Here is a 19,444-nt window from a genome sequence, read left to right on the forward strand (position 1 = left end):
AGACTTGTTCTCATCTGCTCTGAAAGTCCACTGGGACAAGGCCACTTTTCTCTGACGTGCTTCCAGAAGTATCACTTCTGAGCACTGTGCCAGGGAGTTACAAGATACTGTTTGTGTGTACAGAGGAGAAAAAGACGTCTGTCTGGAAACAGACTTGGTGAAGGAGAAGCAGCATTTCCAGAGTACTTCAGAAAGAACTGAGCACTGCCCCAAGAGCTTCAGAGCGGCAGGCTGTCACAGTGTGCCAACCAGCTCAGCTGTGAGTTGGCACTGAAGCTGCACCACAGGGAGAACAAAGCCCCCTGTGCACCCTTGGAGAGCCAAGGGTTGGAGATTCATGAACCTTGAGCTCCTTTCCAACCCGGGCCATGCTGTGATTCTGGGATTCTCACCTTTGCCTCATCTGGCAGAGGGAGGCAGCGCTTTCTATTGTCTCCTTATGGCTGTCAGGTCACCAGGGCCAGTGTCACACAGGGAACTGCAAACACTGTGTGTGCTGTGCCCTGCCCATGGCAGCACAGAGGCAGCTGCCAGCAGCTGATGCCCACAAGGACAGCCAGCCTGGACTTCCTTTGATTCCTTCCCTTTGGATCAGCGTCCTTCAGGAAGGCGGAACATCTCTCCAGCTGAGCAGCAGAGGACAGCAGGGCTTCGTTGTCTGGGCATGTTCTCTTCTGGCCCTCTGGCCCTCACAGACACAGGAGGAGGACACAGAGGCTGCTGTCACACAGCCAGCCCTGCCTCTCAGGTCAGCTCTCAGGCCATCCTCTCTCCCCTCAGCAGCAGCTCACTGTTCTGCACTCCTCTGGCCTGGGCTGGCAGAGGTGTGCAGCAGTTCTGCTGATCTCCCAGTGCTGGCCATGTCTGCAGTGCCTGTGTGAAAGACACAGGAAGCTGCCAGCATTGCACTGCTCTGCTGTGCCCCTGCCATCACCGAGTTTGCTGTCAGCAGCTGCTGCTACACGTCCATTCAGGCACAGGCCTTTCCTTCCTGGCCCTCTTTCCCCCCCTCTCTCCTCTGCTCTCTCTCGTGCTCCCCTTTGGCCTGGGATGGCTGAGCAGTGCAGGCCTTGTTGTTGCTCCCTGGGCCAACTACGTCACGGTTCCCCGTGACTCTGCCAGCTGCTCTGACACAGCGACTGCGTCCTCAGTGTGGATTCCAGAATGCGACAGACGTCCAGAGAAGACTTCCAGGGCTGATTGGAACATGCTGCCATCAAGAACTGCCATGGCTCAGGCCCCCTGGGAACCTGCTCACAGCGAAAGCTGCTGTCACTCTGTGTGGGCACAGCCTTGTCTGTGTAGGCCTGCTCACACTGCAGCCCCTGTCTGCACCAGAACCGTGCCGATCCACCTTCTCTTGGCCTCCTTGCCTGCATGGAAAAGGGCAGCTTGGGCTGAAGTCCCTCAACTTGCAGATGGCCGAGTGAAGTCTCTGAGCCCTGGTGACCCACGCAGCTCTTCAGCCTGCTGACCTGCTCTGCTGGGGCTGTCTTAACAGGCAGAGGGCACGTTATCCTAATGTCCCCACATCCATCCCTCTTAGCATACTGTAGGCCAGTTCCTAAAAGGACACCTGCACAATCTCTCTGAATGTTAATCAACGCGTAGTTGGTCTGTGCACTGCAGAAATTGCACCTAGGTTTTCAGTGGTGATTAGCTATGTGTTTAGTCAGAGGTGCAATGGTTCTAATGGTGAGAGAAAGACATTCCCAGTTGTCATCAGGTGGAACACACTTCAGACTGGAATCCTCAAGCAGACTGCAGTCAAGCTTTCTTAATTACTCGTTGTTGTTATCAATTCAGACGCATCTCTTAATTCCTGCTTGAATGAACATTCTGTAATAATCTGCTGAGACAGTGCAAGGCTTGACAATGAGACTATAGTTTATGAAAGCAGCACTTTTTACTTCCTTTACAAGTTCTTATCCGAATGCTAAATGCAACATCAATTCACTTCTCACTGGGTTGAACGTTTTAAATATTTGGTAAACATAATGGTTCTAATTCTGACATCTAATATGAAAATATTAAAATTCCTTGTAAGTACTTTTTTGTTAGAATGCCAGATGCTAAAGGGATGAAGTGGCACAAGAAAGCAAAATATCTCTGCTGATGGCAGGAAGGACTGTAAGGATGGAAAGGCTGGTGTTTGCCATGGGCAGGGAAACACATCTGGTTTTCTTGTTCCCTTTGTCTTTGAGTGCCAGAAAAATAGAGGAGAGCGTGCCCTCACCTTGGACCCCTCCTGCCCTCTGCTGCTGAGATGGAGAAATGTCCCAGCTCCTACAAGGACATCAGGACAAAGATAAGTATTGGAAATAAGTCTAGGCTGGCTGTACTTGTGGGCATCTGTTGCTGGAAAATTTAATGGCAGTAAACTGCCTAGATAAGGACAGAATGAGGGTGACAATAGAATGGTACGTAATCACAGTGCAATGAAAAAAGTATGCAGGGTGCAGGAAGGGAGGTGTGGACATTCTGAGTTGCAACTCTTTATTTGCTCCAGAAAGCTCTATCAGAATGGAAGACTGAAGGAAATACTTTGAGGGGTTTTTTAATGTGACTGGATAAAAGATCCACGTGGCAAATTGAATAACTGAGTGGTAAAGGGACATAGATACCTCACTGTTTCATGGAACCTTTCAATTAAGCATCTGAGCACTGTGTACAGGACTTGGGAATATAAGTATTAGAGGATCATGGAATATCTTTATTTGGAAGGGACCTCGAGGATCATGTATTCCACCTCCTGGTTCCACACTGGACCTCCTCTGGGTCAAGCCCTGTGTCTGAGAGCATTGTGCAAATGCTCTTTGGCCTTTGTCAGCTCAGTGCCAAACCACTGCCCTGGGGAGCCAGTGCCAAATTCCATGTATCTAGTTCATCCTACAGAATGATGCCAAGAACAGTTATAGAGATCGACTTACAAACAAAATTCTTGTCTTGAATTAATGGTACACTCACCATTTAAAAAAAAAAAAAGAAAAAAAAAATATCAAAGCCACATTCTTACGCTGGCATTTTACAGTATTGTCAGATTTTTGTAATTCTGTTTTGTCATATAGGATTCTCTCATCGTGAAATAATGACCAAGTTCTCTTTTCAGATCTAAACATACAAATGCTAAAGGCAGCAGTGCTGTTCAAGAGTACATTACCAGCTCAAACACTGCTTTGGCTATAAAACTGAAGGCAGTCAGGAATTTTATCAAGGAGTTAGCATGTAAGTGTAGATTTAAAAGCAACCTGTATTGTTACTTAGAGTTTGATATAGTGTAATCCAATGCACAGTACTTGTAACATGTGTTTTACAAAATGCTTTGCAATGTAGGCATCTATTAAGATAAATGCTGCAAGTTCTAATATGTCCATGACCTTTTCAAACAGTTCCTTACTCCTACACATCACTACGAGTAGTTCTTCTGTCAGGAAGGATCACATGAGTAATTAACCTGTGACCTTAAGTTTGGAATTAACTGCATACAGTGGAAGTAAGAGCTGTGGGTTATTTTGCTCTTTCAGTGTTGAACAGCCGAGGTGTTTTGTTTTGGAGGGTGGACAGTGATGGGACACGTGGGGAATGGCTTTAAACTGAGACGAGGGGTGTTGAGGTTGAGGTTGGATGTGAGGAGGAAGTTTTTCAGCCAGAGGGTGGTGAGGCACTGGAACAGGTTGCCCAGGGAGGCTGTGGATGCCCCATCCCTGCAGGCATCCACGGCCAGGCTGGATGTGGCTCTGGGCAGCCTGGGCTGCTGGTGGGCAGGTTAGAAAGCCCACAGGACCTTATTGCAGCCCTGGGTGCAGGGGGATCACTGCTCCTAGCATGCACACAGAAGAGCTGGAGCACACAGGTGATGTACATTCCACTTGTGAACATTCCTGCAATTGCAGAGAGCGTGCGCCTGTTCCAATCACTGCTGCACAGATTAAAAACTGATTGCAGATGAGCTGTTTTGGTATGGGGTTCTTGCCAACGGTCTGCAGTGGCTGTGTGATTCCTCGGGGAGTTGCTCTCCAGCCCAAAGGTCATGTCCTAAGTCGACCAGATCCCGTTTGTGTCCAGAAATGGCTTACAACAGATCAGCTGCTGGTCAAGTTTCTAACATCACACTGGCCTTGCTCCAGTGTCTGTGTCATCAGCCCCAGCACATACGGTGCACCTCTTCAAGGCTTTGGAACACTGAGACTCTGCACTTGGGCTCCAGACATCCTGCTGCACCAAGAGGTTATTCTAGCTTTGGTATCTTGCAACTTTGTATATAACTACATCACTGTAATCATAAATGTCTAGGAGAATGGAGATGGAGAAATTAATCTCCCTGTAATTCTCTGTACTGCAGCCCCGTGGTTGTCAACACCTAATGCAATATTGAAATTTCAGTTGAGAAATTGAAAGCTGCCCTTAACAAAAAAGCATCTGGATTTGTTACTGAAATCACACTGAGGATCAACAAATCCAAATGCTTCTAGCATAACCACGATTATAGGCAGTGTTTAGACAAGCTCTTACAGGAAAACCATGAACACAAGGCTAAAGAGAGACTAAGTGATGCACTCTGCAGGAATACTCATGGAAGTCTTCACAGTGCAGGAGTCTGATCTGATTACAGATGCTGTGCTTTAAGTACCCCTTATCATATCTTTTTTTTCACTGTTGTGCAGGGGTTGGACTCAGTGATCTCTGGAGGCTGGAGATGCTGTTTGCTAATGGAAGATGGAGATAGGAAAAGCAAGTAAAAGGCATGCTGTGCACACCACATGGCATCTGCACCATTTCCCCCTGCACCAAGGAGGAGCAGCTCACAAGCTTGGCCTGGGCCAGGGAAGGGAGCAGACAAACATCTGGACCGACCCCAAACGAGCTGGTTCTGCAGGTTGGGTGTCTTCTGCTGCTTGTCTCACATCCTGCTGCTCAGCGGTAGATTTGTTCCTGCTCAGTGCTAACAGGAAACTCACACAGCATTTCTGTTTCAGCTGTGCCAACGCTTTGATCCCTTGCTGCTTGGATGGGGCGTTTGAAGAATGATGCCTGTGCTGATGTCCAGCCAGGCTTTGGGGATGAGTCTCCACGCCAGGGTACGACTGACAGGACTGAGGGTTGGGGATCCAGCCAGGTCGAGTCCAGTGTGCTTTGCTCTTGTTCTTAGTGCTTGTTTTTGCTCAGGAGGGCAGGAGGTGAACCTCGTGAACCAATGCCTGCAGACGGGGTTTGCAGAGAAAGAGGTCCTGCAGGCCTTGTGTGACAGCCACGGAGCTGCAGCGAGGCTGCATCAGTGTAAAACACCAGAGATCCACGGAGGTGTGAAGGGGAGCTGTGGGCTGCAGTCACGCAGGAAGGGATGTGCATGCTCGGGGTTTGGTTGTTGTGTGTGTGTTAAGTGACTGTGATACCACTGCTGGGTCAGTGTGAGCGTACGGAACAAGTGTGACAGCCTTTTTGATGGAGCCCTGTGAAAGGAGTCCTATGGACTTGAGATCCAACTATCAGCCTGTGGGCATCATTTAGGAGTTGGGGTAGGGGATGAGGCAAGGGAAGTTGGGCTAAGAAAGGGATAAAGCAGTCTGGCAGTAGTTCTGTGTTTCTCCCATCTCCTGCTTTATTTCCTTCCAGGTGAAATAGATGGGTGCTGCAACATGCCCTTGAATGTAACAAAACCCACTCTAGTGTGGATTTGACATGGGCCCAGCACTGCAAGGTACGCTGCTGGGAGGAAGCGTCCATCTGGCTGAGGGCAGGAAGGCCCTCCAGAGGGATGCACTGAGGCCAGTTGTGCGAGGCTCAACAAGAGCAAGCGCCAGGTCCTGCGCTTTGGTCATGACGACCCCGTGCCAGCTTCTCCAGGATTTGGCTGGGGTAGAATTCCAAGCAGCCCCTGATTCCAGAACGTTGGGCTGGGCTGTTGGAATCTTCTGCCCTTGTGACTGGTCTTGCCTCCCCACCCTGTCCGTCGTGGTGGAGCAGCCTGGTGGCCCTCAGTGATGTCATAAGGGCTAGAATGAGGGGAGGAGCAGTGCGTGCTGCGTCCCTTCATTGGAGCGCTGGAGCTCTGACTGAGCAGCTCGCTTGTTGCACTTGTGCACCGACTGCGTCCCTTTGTCTTCACACCGTCCTGTGCAGCACCTTGTAGGTAAGCTGAGACAGTGTGGGAGAGACGGGGGGACAGTGAGTGCTGAGAACTGCTGGCTGGCGGAGCTCATAGGATCACATTATCTCCATCAGCAGAGGGGTGGTCATGAGGGACAGGGAGGTGATCGTCCCCCCCTGCTCTGCTCTTGTGAGGCCCCAGCTGCAGTACAGTGTCCAGAAAGACAGGGAGCTGTTGGAGAGGGTCCAGAGGCGAGCCACAGAGATGATCAGGGGACAGGAGCACCTCCCCTACAAAGACAGGCTGAGGGAGCTGGGCTTGTTCAGCCTGGAGAAATGAAGGCTGTGGGGTGACCTCATGGCAGCCTTCAGTACCTCAAGGGCGCCTAAAAAGAGGAGGGGAATCACCTCTTTGAAAGGGTAGATAACAGCAGGACAAGGGGAAATGGTTTTAAGTTGAAAACTTAAGTTTTTAAGTTGAGGGAGGGCAGATTTTGGTTTTCCCCTCGTAGTCTTTGCTAAACCGTGGAAGCAAACTGACCTGCTCTTTCTCTCTCCTCTCTCCACCCTCTGCCTGCTTCCCTGCTGCAGCTTTTGCTCGTGGAAGATCAGAGCATAGTGACAAGGAACGGCTGCGGATTCGTGAGATTTGTCTCCCTCGTTCTGATCTCTTGCCAGGTACCTGCCATTGTTTGTCCCCCCACATGCTTTAGCAGCCCGTGACGCCCCGTGTTTAGTAACACAGCCTCATCCAGCTTTGATGGGACGCTGGTCACGTGTGGGTTTTCTCCACATGCTCTGCAGCTCAGGCCTCAGAAGGATGCTGTCTGTGGTGCTGTGACCAGCTGGTTTTATGGAAAGCAATCCCTTAGGCAAAGAGTCCCAGCCCCAGCTTGTGCAGAGCTGCACAGCATCACCAGGGACACCAGCAGGCGTGCTTGGGCTGTGTGAGTGTGCCCGACAGCTGTAGGGAGCACAGCAGAGATGTGAACAGAGAAAATAAAAGTGTGTTTCTTTTCAGTTCCAGCTTGTCACACCTACGCTGATGGCTGTGGCGTGCAGCGAGATCAGCTGTGGGCCTGACCTGGCATGGACAGAGGTAGAGTATGAAGCTCTGATTGGTCTTTGTTCCCTGACTGCAGCCAGCAGAGTGAGCCGCAGATGTGCTCTCCTGCTTTCCAAGAGAGCTCCTCTGTGGCAAGACAGCAGTGCAAGTGTGGCAAGTTTATAAAAGTACGAGAGCCATCTCGGCTGTTGTGTTTGTCCTCTACTGACTTTTCCCTTGAAATGGATGCAGAAACAACAATCATTCTCTGCTCTGTTTGGCCTTGCTGTTGGTTGGACTGCTCAAGAGAGCTGCTTGGTGCTTGCAATGGCACTGTTTGCACCTTGTAACTGCAGCCGTAGCTTTGGTTTCCCTCTTCACGGTCTCCTAGCATCTGAAACAGTCAGCCTTCCTGCACAAAGAGCGCAGGAAAGGATGTGGCAAAATACACAAGGCCACCTGTCTGCGTCAGTGCCATTGCTGATTAGTCTGGGTGGGGAGAGATGCATCTTTGCATTGCCTGGCGTGTGCCTGCTGCACACCAGGGAGAGAAACAGCCGTTATTAGACTTGCAGTTCCTTCTGAAGTGCCCATGATAAGGACCGAGTGCATTTCCTGCAGCTTTCTCTGCACATGTGCTCCTCACCTTGAAGTCCTCCTTGTTGGTTCCCAGCTCCTCACCGTGGCCTGTGCTCTCTGTTTCAGGCTGAGAACAAGGGGAAGCCCCTGCTGGACCATGAGGTGGCACCTGTGAATGTTCCAGCTATTGCTGCTGCCCATGCTATTAAGAGATACGTTGCCCAGGCAGCGGATGAACTCTCCTTTGAGGTAAGCAGTTCAAGGCGTTCCTTGTTGCTCAATTTTACAGTGGCAAATGCCTTCAGAGCTGCACTGGTGCAAGTGCTTTAATGCTCGGCGATGTTTGGCAGTGCAGAAGAATGCAGACATTTGAGCTGTGCTTTCCTCCCAGCCGTGCTGAAGCTGGGATTGACACTGCAATCTCTTGCAGGTGGGAGACATCGTGTGTGTCATTGACATGCCACCAAAGGAGCTGACCCCCTGGTGGAGAGGCAAGCTCAGCTTCCAGGTAGGCACAAGCTTCAGACTGGAGAGTGCAACTTCAGCAAAGGCAGGAATCTCAGCTTAGAGCTGCTCTGCCTGCACAGGATGCCTAGTGGACATAAACAGTTTCCCTGTGTCGGTGTCAGAGGACCTTGCCTTTGGCTGCTAATGTTGAAAAATTATTACCTTTATGCTGTGAACTATGGCCATTTTCTGCTGGATAGTCTCATGGAACGTCAGGCAAGCACGTTCCGAGGGAAATGTTACGTGGCTTTTGGTTTAACAGTTCAGATCTGAGAAGTGCTGCATGCAATAGTTGGCCTCTCTTTTCTTCTTGTTACAGGTTGGATTTTTCCCAGGGGAGTGTGTGGAACTCATTAATAAGAACATTCCTGAGGCACTCATCAACTCAGTACCAAAGCCAGGTAGGGATGTTACATTTGACGGTGTGGGGAAGCAAAATGAAGTCTTTTTTGGGGTGCGTTCCATGTTTAGTACCTCCTTTATCCATCCCACATTGTCCTCTGGGTTGATGATCCTTCATGCACACCATGGGGCAGAGATTTGGCCCAATCCTCCTGATTTTATGATTGGACTTGGGGAAACTATAGAATCTTCATAGAATGGCTTGGGATGGAAGGGACCTCAGGGATCATCATGTTCCAACCCTCCTGCCTCAGGATGGTCTCCCAGCCCCCACATTTAATGTCAGATTAGACCAGGCTGCCCAGGGCCCCATCCAGCCTGGCCTTGGGCTCTTCCAGGCATGGGGAAAATCCCTTTTTGTATGTACTGGTTGGTAATGTTCTTCCCGTTCTGACGTGCTCTGTAGAATGTGCTGTGCTCGGCCTCGTCCAACGGAGCCAGACCTGAAATGACCTGGTTTCTTCCTTTTGTTGTGCAGTGCCCAAGAAACGCAGCAAGATCCTCACCTTCCTTCGTTCCTTGGTGAAGGCCCGCCCAAAGAAACCGACCGAGCGGGAGGTGGAGAAGGAAAGGGTGTTTGGCGGTGACCTGGGAGAGCATCTTCTCCACTCCGGTCGTGATGGTAAGGAGCTGCCCATTCCTGAGATCTTCCTCTGCTGGGCATCTAAAGAAGATGAAAGGGAGCTCATATCTAGCAGGGGGCAGGCTGATAGCCGTGGAGACACGTGTAATGGGAGTTGATGGCTGAAGGATAAAGTGAGGCGGATGCTCCTAAGAGACAAGCACATCTGTATTTGCTTCAGCCAAGCCTGGCTGGGCTTAGTGGATGGGATGTGACTCCCGGAAGCACAAGCTGCAGCAGGACTTGAATCAGGAGCTCCACTGACGGCTGGCACGTGTTCTTCAGTCCCCCAGGTCCTCCAGAGCTGCGCTGAGTTCATTGAGCAGCACGGCGTGGTGCAGGGGATATACCGCCTGTCCGGCGTCGCGTCCAACATCCAGAGGCTGCGGTAAGAGTGCTGCGACTGACACAGCCTGAGTGCATCTGGTGTGGCTTTGGGCTTGCCTTCCTCTCGCTCAACCGGGTTTGCGTCCCTCTCTCCAGGCAGGAATTTGAGTCGGAGCAGATTCCTGAGCTCACCGTCCGCGACATTCACAGCGTGAGCTCCCTCTGCAAGATGTACTTCAGGGAGCTCCCGAACCCTCTGCTCACCCACCAGCTGTACGGCAAGTTCTCGGTAAGCACAAGGCCACGTCTTTCATTTCCCTCTTCCTGGGCCTCTTGGCAGATGGCTGCAGCAGTGCCCCAGCTCGGAGGCCCTTTTGCTGTCAGCCCCACGAGGTTTACTCGCAGTGGTGTACTAGCCTGATTGGTGTCTCGCTCCCTTTCTGCACTACTCCAGGATGCTGTTGGTGCCGCTACAGAGGAGGAGCGGCTGCTCAGAATGCAGGACGTCATCCAGCAGCTGCCCGCTCCTCACTACAGGTCAGTGCTGCCCTCAGCCTGCTGAGCTCAGCCCTGCTGCATTGCAGAGGGCAACGATGCGGTTCCAGGCTCTGTCTCACGCCGGCAACACGATGCCTGTGTATGCTGAAGGGTTGAAGGCTCCATGGGCTTACTTTATGGGGTCAGTTCCTGGGCACGGGGGCACGCTTGGTGCAGCTGATGGCTGCGGCTGTGCTGTGCTGGGGCTTGGTGCTGCAGCGTGGCACTCAGTCAGGTTGGATCTACTTCATCTTCGGTGACAGTAGCAATCACAAGAAGTAGCATGAATGGAGGTTTGCTTTCTGAATTGCAGCACGGCATGCTCGTTGGTGCTGAACGTTTGCCTCTCTTGTTTTCCAGGACACTGGAGTTCCTGATGAGACACTTGGCGTGTCTGGCTGGGAGCTCCACCATCACAAACATGCATGCCAAGAACCTAGCCATTGTGTGGGCTCCAAACCTCTTAAGGTAAACTGCTGGTTCTGTTCCAACACAACACTTACATCTGTTCTCCATTAAAAAAAAAAACAGTGCTCCCTTTTTCTCCATCAAATGTGCTCTTCTCCTGTAAAATCTGTGGCTGACAGAAGAGCAGGAGCCTGAGCTGTTCTCCATCCCCACGGGCACAATGTCTAGGTGACAATTTCTGCAGTCTTGTTGAGATGGGACTGACGTGTCCTTGATCATCCAGGGGAATTTCTGCAGTGGCATCACTGATTGCCCACTGCGGAAGTCTCCAGAGCCTCAGCTGACAGCTTTTGGCTGCAACAATTCAGACTCGGGGAAACGGTCTTGGAAAAATGACTTCTAAAATCTGCCTTTTCTACAGATCACAGCAGAACGAGTCTGCCTGCGCCAGCGGAAGAGCTGCCTGCATGGAGCTGCAGACGCAGTCGGATGTGGTGGAATTCATCATCAACCACACCGACGTCCTCTTCGGCTCCAAATCCGGAGCAGACATTGCAGATGCAGCAGGTGAGTGTCTTCCTCCATTAGCTTGATCTTGACCTGACACCTTGACCAAATGCAGGCCTTCTCCGGGACCTTTGAGATACTCTTTTACCATCAAGGGGACAGCAGACCTCTGGACTTCCATTAGGGTATGGCATCCTGTTGCTGGATGCTGAGAATGTCCAAGCCCAAACTTCACAAGGAGGAAACCGTCATTATTATGGTTTGCACGCAGGAAAAGCTTGATGCAAGTGTGGCAGCGAAGCTTTCTCAGTTCCCTGCCCCCATTTCCTTGGGTTTTTCCTTGCCTATTTTGATACAGTAAGCTGCTCTTAATGATGACCGTGTCCTTTGCCATAAACACACCTCTTCCCACATGGTTATTTTGGGCTCCTCTTCTTCCAGTGGCTCGGATAAGCAAGCCTGAGAAAAATACAGCACCTCCCCCAGAACTGTGGTGGCTGTGCTGCTGCTTTCTGATCCTCGCTCTTACCTGTGGTTTTCCCTGACAGGGCACAATTCTCTCCCAGGTCCCAAGTCTGTGGGGGTCTCTTCTGCTGCCACAAAGCTGCTCAGCCTGGAGGAGGCACAGGCACAGAGGCGAGGCCACAGCACCTCTTCTGTGGTAACAGAGAGCAGCAGGGACATAGAAGTGGAAGAAAGCCCTGCAGCTGGGCAGGGCAAATTCCACACCGTCGTTGACTTTCCATCTGACAGGTAAAGAGGACTTTCTTTTCCAGCACCCAGCATCATTGTTTGGGTGGGTTTTTGTGTTTTCCTGCAGAAACCAGGCAGTGCTAGGAACAAGCAACTGCTGCCAAGAGCTCAGTGCTGCTCTTCCCTCACCCTGCACCACGCACGACTCAATGCATTGGCTGTTTTCTCTCTCCAGACAAAATCCACCCAGCAAGAATGAGGAATCACCAGCTAGCAGTTGGTGTTGCTGCTTCAGCCTCAGGAAGCCATCCTCTGGCAGCAAACGCCAACTGCAGCGCAATGCCAGGCAGCCCTCTGAAACAGCAGTGGTAGTCCTGGCAGGTAAGGGTGCAAATGCAGCTTCCAAATCCCTGCTTTTCAGGAACATACAATTCAAGCTTGCTCTGCACATGTATCTCTTTCTAGCGTTCAATCCCGTGCCTAAATCTTCACCCCTGATCAAGAACCACTGTCGTAATTCAGCTTGTGAAAGTTTGACACTAACCCCTGTGTATCCTTTCTAGGTGAATCGAGCCCTTGCCAACCCACAAGATCCAGGGCAAGTAGCGAGGATGCTCTGTGTGCTTCCATCAGTGGAGAGCTCTTAGGAAGCACAAATTGCTGCAGTTCCAATAGCAGCCTTCCATCTAACAACATTAATGGAGAGAAGGAGCTCATCGAAGTCCATGCTCTCATTACACCTGGCTCTGCTGAAGTTGCTGACCTGAGCCTCCCAGACACCACAGTCACAAGTGTGGATTTTAACCCAGAGTCTCTGCAGTGCAGCCCATCTGAAGCACAGTGTGAGTGCCCCGACAGCAGCACCTCCATGCAGGAGCAGGTCAGCATCAGTGAAGAGGAGCAGAGCCTCTTGCAGGGGGACTTTCAATCAGGCCTCCAGTCCCAGGCACCGGACAGCAGCACTGAGAGCTCTGAGCCACTCTCTCCATGACAAGACAGGATGAGTCCCATCTTCACCGTGGACCTCTCACACCCTCCTGTCCTTTATATAATAATAAAAGCACACTCGTGCTCAATCAACGCCTTGACTGCCTCCAGAGTCTTCATTCACACGGACTGGGGTGAATGCAGCACACAGCAAGGCACCCCAGCTTGCAATGCTGTGGCTGTGGGGTGCGTGCAGCACAGCTCAGGGTTTGTTCCTGTTTTGTCTGGCTTTGGGATGTCTGCAGGGGGAGCTCTGCTACCATTTGGCATGGTAGCAAATAATCTCTCGCATCCTGGATGCTGCTCATGATACTCCCAAGCTTCCTGGCTGTGGCTTTGTGATGCTTTTCAGGGCCTTCTAATGCATTTCCATGCCTTGGCTGTTCTTTAACACCTCTCTCCTCCCATCGTGTCCTTTCCTGGCTCCCACCTACGAGCTGGCCGTGCAGATCATCTCCAGACCTGTCATCAGCACACTGCGGCAGGAGAAGCTCCCCCTGGCCAAGGTCAGGCAGTACTGCTTGGTCTGCAGCTCAGTGGCCATTTCCCTTTTAGGCGGCTCCTGCAGAAGAATCAAGCAGCAGAACCTTTTGCTCACCCTGCACCACACAAATGCTGCAAAAGCAGAAACAACCTGGGAATCTCTGGGTCTGCAAGACTTCACAGACACTTATTGACTGTGTCTGATGGCTCCCTCCCATCCTTGATTTCCTTCTCCCCTTCTCCTCGTCTGATCCCACTGCTGAGCCATGATCAAGCTGCCCAGTGTGGCAGAGCATCGTGCAGAGCCGTGCTGGCACCTCCTCCCCTTCCTCTCCTGCAGCTCAGCCTGCAACCTGAGCAAGTTTTTTTCTGAGAAAGTGACCATCTCTTTTCCATCCCTTTGCCCCTACAAACAGTTGTCCAGAGGATCTCGTCCAAGAATTCCTGGAACAGCCTGCAGCTGGCTCTCCTGAAGTTCAGGCTCCTGCCTTTGCTTCCTGCCAGGCCCGCATTCCTTGAGATCACCAACTCAAGGAGGGCATGGTCACTGCAGCCCTGACCGCCTCCTGTCGTAACCCCTGGTGTGCACCATGTCCAGCAATGCTTCCCTTCTGCTTGCTGTGCCCAATGCCTGCACCACAGAGTGATTCTCACTGCACTCCAGGAGTCTGTCAGATTGCTTGCAGCCAGCCATGCTGATTTCCCAGACTGACTGGAATCCCCCATCAGGATGAGAGTCAGTGAGTGCGATGCTTCTGCTGGCTGCAGTAAGCAGCTCCCACCAACAGGCTCTCTTTCCAGGCGGCTGTAGCAGACCCTCACCTCCAGAAGCCCTGCACTGCTGCACTTCCTAATTTTACCCACAAGTTCACAACCTGCTCATGGCTCTTCTTAGTTCTTTGCACTCAACTTCTCATCACAGAGGGCAAATCCCTTGCCTTCCAGAATTCCATAGCATCAATTGTGTCAGGATTTTTTTATTTTATTTTATTTATTTATTTATTTATTTATTACATTTTCTAGGTAGGAAAATGAATTTCTGAGCCAGGAGAAGCAGAAGTGAAACAGTCTTCCTGGCACTGCTCAGGTTGCAGGAGTTGCCAAGTGCTCCTCAGGTAATGTGTGCTGAAGAGCTGACCTTGGTGGCAGGGGCTGTGGCTGCATTTTGTGCCTGTCATGCGGGAATCCAAGAAAGCCTATTCAGAGCAGGAGCTGCAGAGCGAGATAAACATCACGAGAAGGTAAGGCTGAGAAGCAAGGCCACCTCCAGAAAGAAGAGAAAAACTGAGTCAAGTGAGCTGCGTGACGGCCGTGTGATGCTGACCATGATTGGAGGAAGAGCGCATGGCTGGGAATGACTGATGGCTCTGGTTGGATGGGTGCCTGTGTGCACAGAGGTAAGGAGTGTTTGTGGGATGTTTTGCTGGCATCTAACGGCTGTAAGGGGAAGTCAAGAGAGAAAACTTGTGAATGCATAGAAGGGATGTTAAAATCTGGAACAGACTGTTTGGATCATTCACAGCTGAGTCCGTGCCAGATTGCCACACTGCCAGAACCTGGGGCCTAGGATTTTCCTTTAAGAGTGCCAACTGCTTATTTTAAATGATAAAAGGTAACATTGAAAAAAGCTTCCCTCCTTGCATTAGAATAAGGCATTGATATTTGATGTTTCTGTCTTTCCATTCCTTTAGCAGCCTGGGTGTTGATGCAGCTGCATGCATCTGCTGCCCTCCCCTTCTGTTTTGTGTAAAAGAACAGTAAAATATGCAATCAGTGTGAGATCTTTCTGAAGTATTTTACTTTATTTGCCCCTAGGCTGCAATGGCTGGGAAATGGCAGTGTCACCCAGGAGCCCACACGGCGACCTGATGTCTCATTGTTGGGGTCTATTGGAAACCACCACGATGACAAAAGAATGCCTGGGATTCCTCCGGCCCAAATGCCAAACCTTGCACTTGGCTGTGCTGAACCTCATCAGGTTCACCCAGGCCCACCTCTCAAGTCTGCTGAGCTCAAACAGATGTCATTTTTCTCGTGTCCTTCCATTCCGAGTCCATCTGTTCCCCAAAGCAAAAGAATTTGGAGGGAACCACCGACAGTTATGTGAGCGATTTCAGCGTCTATTTCTGATCATGGCAACAACTTCAGAGGTCTCACTTAATTTACGGTGCCCGCTGTAATTCTGACCAAGGCTGCAGTTGCAGCTGACTTCCCAAGGCTGCAAGACGTGGTGGTGACACAGCCTTGTGCTTCTGCATTGGTGCTCATCCCACGTTTCCTTTCTCTGTCTCGCAGGTCAGCTCCTGCTGGAAGCAGATGGTATCCCAGTGTGAATGAAGGTCAGTGCAGGAGCAGCTGCTGATGGGAGGAAGGAAGTCCATGCTGAAGAGCTCTGAAGCATCTGCAGGTATGGTTCTGGAGGAGGCAGCAGTGATGTCGGAGGGCTCCCCAGCAGGAAGCTGTCTCATCCAAATGCTTGCTGAGTGGTTGGAAGGGAGCTTTCTGCATGACAGCAGCACCAGCTGCTTGCTTCAAATGCTGCAAAGACAAAGATTAGCACGAGTTCCAGTATCTACAGTATCATCACGAATCACGATAGGATTACAATGTGTCCTCATACAAACGCAGCCATTTCTCTCTGAGTCCAGAGGCTGTCCGGAAAGCATCTTTGAGGTCTCTCACACCAAACCACTGCTGTCCGTGTGGGATCTGACTCATTAGGGTATAGGGGTTAGGAACCACAGGCTGTCTTTTGAGAACGGGTTCAGTCATTTCCTTACATCTTGCACCAGCCGATACGTGCCGTCTGCCTTCCGTGCCGACAGGATTGGGGTGTTATAAGGCCACAGACAAGGTTCCAGAAGACCATCCTTAACCAGTGTCTGTGTTACAGCTTTTAGACCCACTCTCCCTTCTAAGGCTATGGGATATTGTTGCTGTTTCACAGCTCCACTCCCTCCTCGGGCAGTTATTTGTAAGGGAAAATTGTGAGTCCACCCCGATTTCCTTCCCCTGCCCACAGCTTTGGATTCATTTCTTCTTCATCACAGCTGTTAACACATTCATTGACACCTGACATCTGTTTCACAGACTTGCAGCTGTAATCCTCATTTAACTGTTAAATCTCTCCCCCATAAATCGGTCCCTGCTTCAGGCACAGAGAACAATTGCCCTGCAACTATTTTATCTTTCCATTTTAACTCTGTGGTCTCCAAGAGTGGAGCTGTCATTTCTGATCCCTCAGCCCCAGTTAAGCACAACAGCCACATCCAGATACACGCCTGGTACCTCTGAACTAGCTAATGCTGTAGGATGGAATGTTGTTTCTGCACTGGCTATCAAATGTGGGATTGCTCTGAAGTAGTACAGCACCATGTGTTTAGTAATTTGCCCTTAGAAACAGTTTGAAAAAGTAGAAAGACTTTATTAGTATTAGTAAAAAGAAGTTATTTCATAACATATTTTAGAAATACAGTTGTTCAATCGTGTGATCAATTCTCACTTACAGAACTGTAATAGTTACAAATTGCATGGGTTTAGTATTAAGGACCAGAAAGCATGTTGTAAGGCCATTCTGTTTGGATAGGAGAAGCTCAGCAAAAGAAAAACAGACTCCAAAGAAGCCAGGGCCTCCACACAAGGCCGAACTGACTCACTCTGTGGGCAGGTTGGGATGCAACAGGCAGGCATCAAGAGACTCCCCTCTGTCCTCCTTCCAAACTTCTCTCTCTTCAGGGATGAGCAGGTGTCCAGAAATAGTGGCCAAGTGTTGATAAGCAGCTGTCAGACGTTCAATAATTAGCAGTACACCTGCTGAGCTAGCAGCAATTGGTGTTTAGCCAGTCACACACACACACACAGAATGGCCCGGGTTGGAAGGGACCTCAAGGATCAGGAATCTCCAACTCCCTGCCACAGGCAGGGCCACCAACCTCTGTACCACTGCACATATGCACATTGCTGGATAGAAACAGCAGTGTGGGAAAAAACTGTATGCTGTGGATGCAAAGGGTGAATCAGAATGGCTTAACAGCTCAAATCACGAATGTATTTTCACCTTCACATTACCCATACAATGTCTGAGAAGGAGCTGTGTGTCAGATTTTTTTTTATGCTCCCTTTCTTTCACCAGCCCTCTTGTGAAGTGCCTAGCTGATGGCAGCCCTGCTCAGCCTCAGAGAAAGGTGACCCCAGCCAGCACTTCTGTGCTTTGTGTCCTGTGTCAGCAATAACTCTGAGTAACTAATGCATTCAGGAAAATCAGGGTCTGTTGATGGACCATTTGCAAACATAAAGAGATGCAAAAACCCAATGGATAACTGACCTGTTATGAATGATTATCCCCACCTCTTCTGTTTGCAGCTCAGTGACTGTGGGCAGCCAGTCGAGCCAATGCACACCCCAGAAACATCAGACAAGGCACTTCTGACCTCGTTCTTCCTGTGACCTTACAGCACTGCCCTGCAGAATGAATGTGTGCCTGCAGAGATCTCTCTTGGCATGACTTCAAGAGCAGCTCAGTCAGTAGTTCACAACTTCACACCCATCTGGCTGTTAGATCTATGAGGGAACTGTTGATGTCAGAGCTAGAACATTGCCAAGCTGCAACAAAAGCTGCATGGCAACGCAGTGTTGATGATCTCCACATCTTTCCGGCAGTGAAATTTATTTTTAATTCTCTGCAGGAAAAGGTTTGTGCCAAATGACAAAGGAAAGAACCCTTCCTGCAAAACGTCTGTTAGAAAGCAGCACGTTGTCAGCTGGAATCATGAGTTATTTCAGCCCTCACTGGGCTGATCTGGAGAAGGGCTGTGCCAAGGTATTTACAGATGTCTTCTGATGGGTTTGAAGCATTTCTGGCTTGCAGGGTAGGCATAATTCTGCAAAGCTGGTGGATTGCTTGATCAATCTGAAATACAAGAAAGATCAATAAATGACAAAAAAAAAAAAAAAAAAAGCACCCAGATATATTGATAGCTGCATTACGTACTACATGATTCCTTTCAGCTGTATGTTTTTTTTTAAATAAGAAAGTGTAGAGCTGCCAGTTCCCTTATCCATCCTTTCAAGCTCCAGGCTAAGTAAGAAATGTTATTCCTTTCAACTGGAAGATGCATTCTGGGAAGAATGGTCTTCAAACTATTTGCGTTTCTTTAAGACATTCAGTTATGGGAAAATAAGACAAAACAAAACAACAACAACAACAAAACACGAACAACCCCTATATTCTGAAAATGAAAAAAAAAAAAAAACCCTCTTGACTTTCTCTTGACTGACTGAAAAGTATAACACATAAAATGCAAATGTTTAAGGAACAAAGAAAGAACTGTCACGGAAAAGGAGGGAGCTGCTCTTTTACCTATCAAACCTTCCACATCTTTGAGTGTCTGCCAACAACCAGAATGTGTGGAGGCCCCTTCAGTAAATGGAGGGCAATGATGGCACTGCACTTACATTAATCCTTGATGAAATAGTACAGCACTGATAGAAACTTCCCAACACTCTGTGCTGATCTGAAATGCTCTGGCAACTCTTTGCAAGAGGCACTTCATGCTGAGTATTTTTATGTCATTGCTTGCTTGCTGGTATCACCTGTGCTGAGCTAGCTGGACAAACCCAGATTGGCAGCTCCTCAGATGTGTTACCAGCTAATTTCTCACTGATCATTAGAAACAGAAAGTTAATTCTGCTGGGAATTTTGACTCAGCACGAAAAGGAGAGCAAAAGGAAGGGCAAAATGAATGAAATAGCAACACAAGTTACCCAGCTGTTGTGTTGGAAAGACCATTTTTAAGCCAAAAGAACTGCAGAAAGAAGGAATGGATGGATTTCCTGGAGCATCTAGTTCTCCAAATGCCTACAAGAGACTGCCTTTCTGCATGTGGGACACAGAGCAGATCCCCTCTGATGTTCGGCACAGGGATGGATGGTGCTAAAAGCAGGTTTGTGTTTACCTGCAGGGCCCATTTGTTGCTTTGTTTCCATGTACAGAGAGCCCATAGGAGGTATCAAAACCATCTCACAGTTTGTGCTTGTAGGTTCAGTGTTTGGGAGCACTGACCTTCTGAACAGCTGAAACCAAAATCTGCAATTCAAAACCTGTCAATAATATTCACATAATAATTAATTAAGAAATGCAATAGATAAACCTTTCACACCTGGAGCTCAGCTGCCATCACAGACCATTGCAGTGACTGCCCATGCATTAATTCTGTGTTGATAGTATCACTGGTGTCTCTCTTCTAGAGATGGATCCAAGC

The 19,444-nt window shown here is 49.7% G+C and overlaps 1 protein-coding gene across 1 annotated transcript; it reads left to right on the forward strand.

Annotated features, from left to right (window-relative positions):
• Nucleotides 1–7,111: 7,111 nt before the first annotated feature.
• Nucleotides 7,112–17,554, forward strand: LOC149912409 (rho GTPase-activating protein 32-like). Its single transcript, XM_090131059.1, has 6 exons — nt 7,112–7,186; nt 7,838–7,960; nt 8,142–8,219; nt 8,538–8,619; nt 9,099–9,242; nt 17,547–17,554. The coding sequence occupies exons 1-6, from the start codon at nt 7,133–7,135 to the stop codon at nt 17,552–17,554; spliced, it is 489 nt and encodes a 162-aa protein (XP_089987185.1). The 5' UTR covers nt 7,112–7,132.
• The last annotated feature ends 1,890 nt before the right edge of the window (nt 17,555–19,444 follow it).

This window comes from Phasianus colchicus, chromosome Z, assembly GCF_987193195.1.
Source record: "Phasianus colchicus chromosome Z, bPhaCol1.hap1.1, whole genome shotgun sequence".
In the NCBI taxonomy this organism is placed as follows: domain Eukaryota; kingdom Metazoa; phylum Chordata; class Aves; order Galliformes; family Phasianidae; genus Phasianus; species Phasianus colchicus.

What these genes read in the sequence shown, in the direction of transcription:
- LOC149912409 (XM_090131059.1), top strand. Translation starts at nt 7,133, where the DNA reads ATGGCTGTGGCGTGCAGCGAGATCAGCTGTGGGCCTGACCTGGCATGG. An exon ending in CTGACCTGGCATGGACAGAG is followed by an intron (nt 7,187 to 7,837) that starts GTAGAGTATGAA and finishes TCTCTGTTTCAG; the next exon opens with GCTGAGAACAAGGGGAAGCC. An exon ending in GAGGCAAGCTCAGCTTCCAG is followed by an intron (nt 8,220 to 8,537) that starts GTAGGCACAAGC and finishes TTCTTGTTACAG; the next exon opens with GTTGGATTTTTCCCAGGGGA.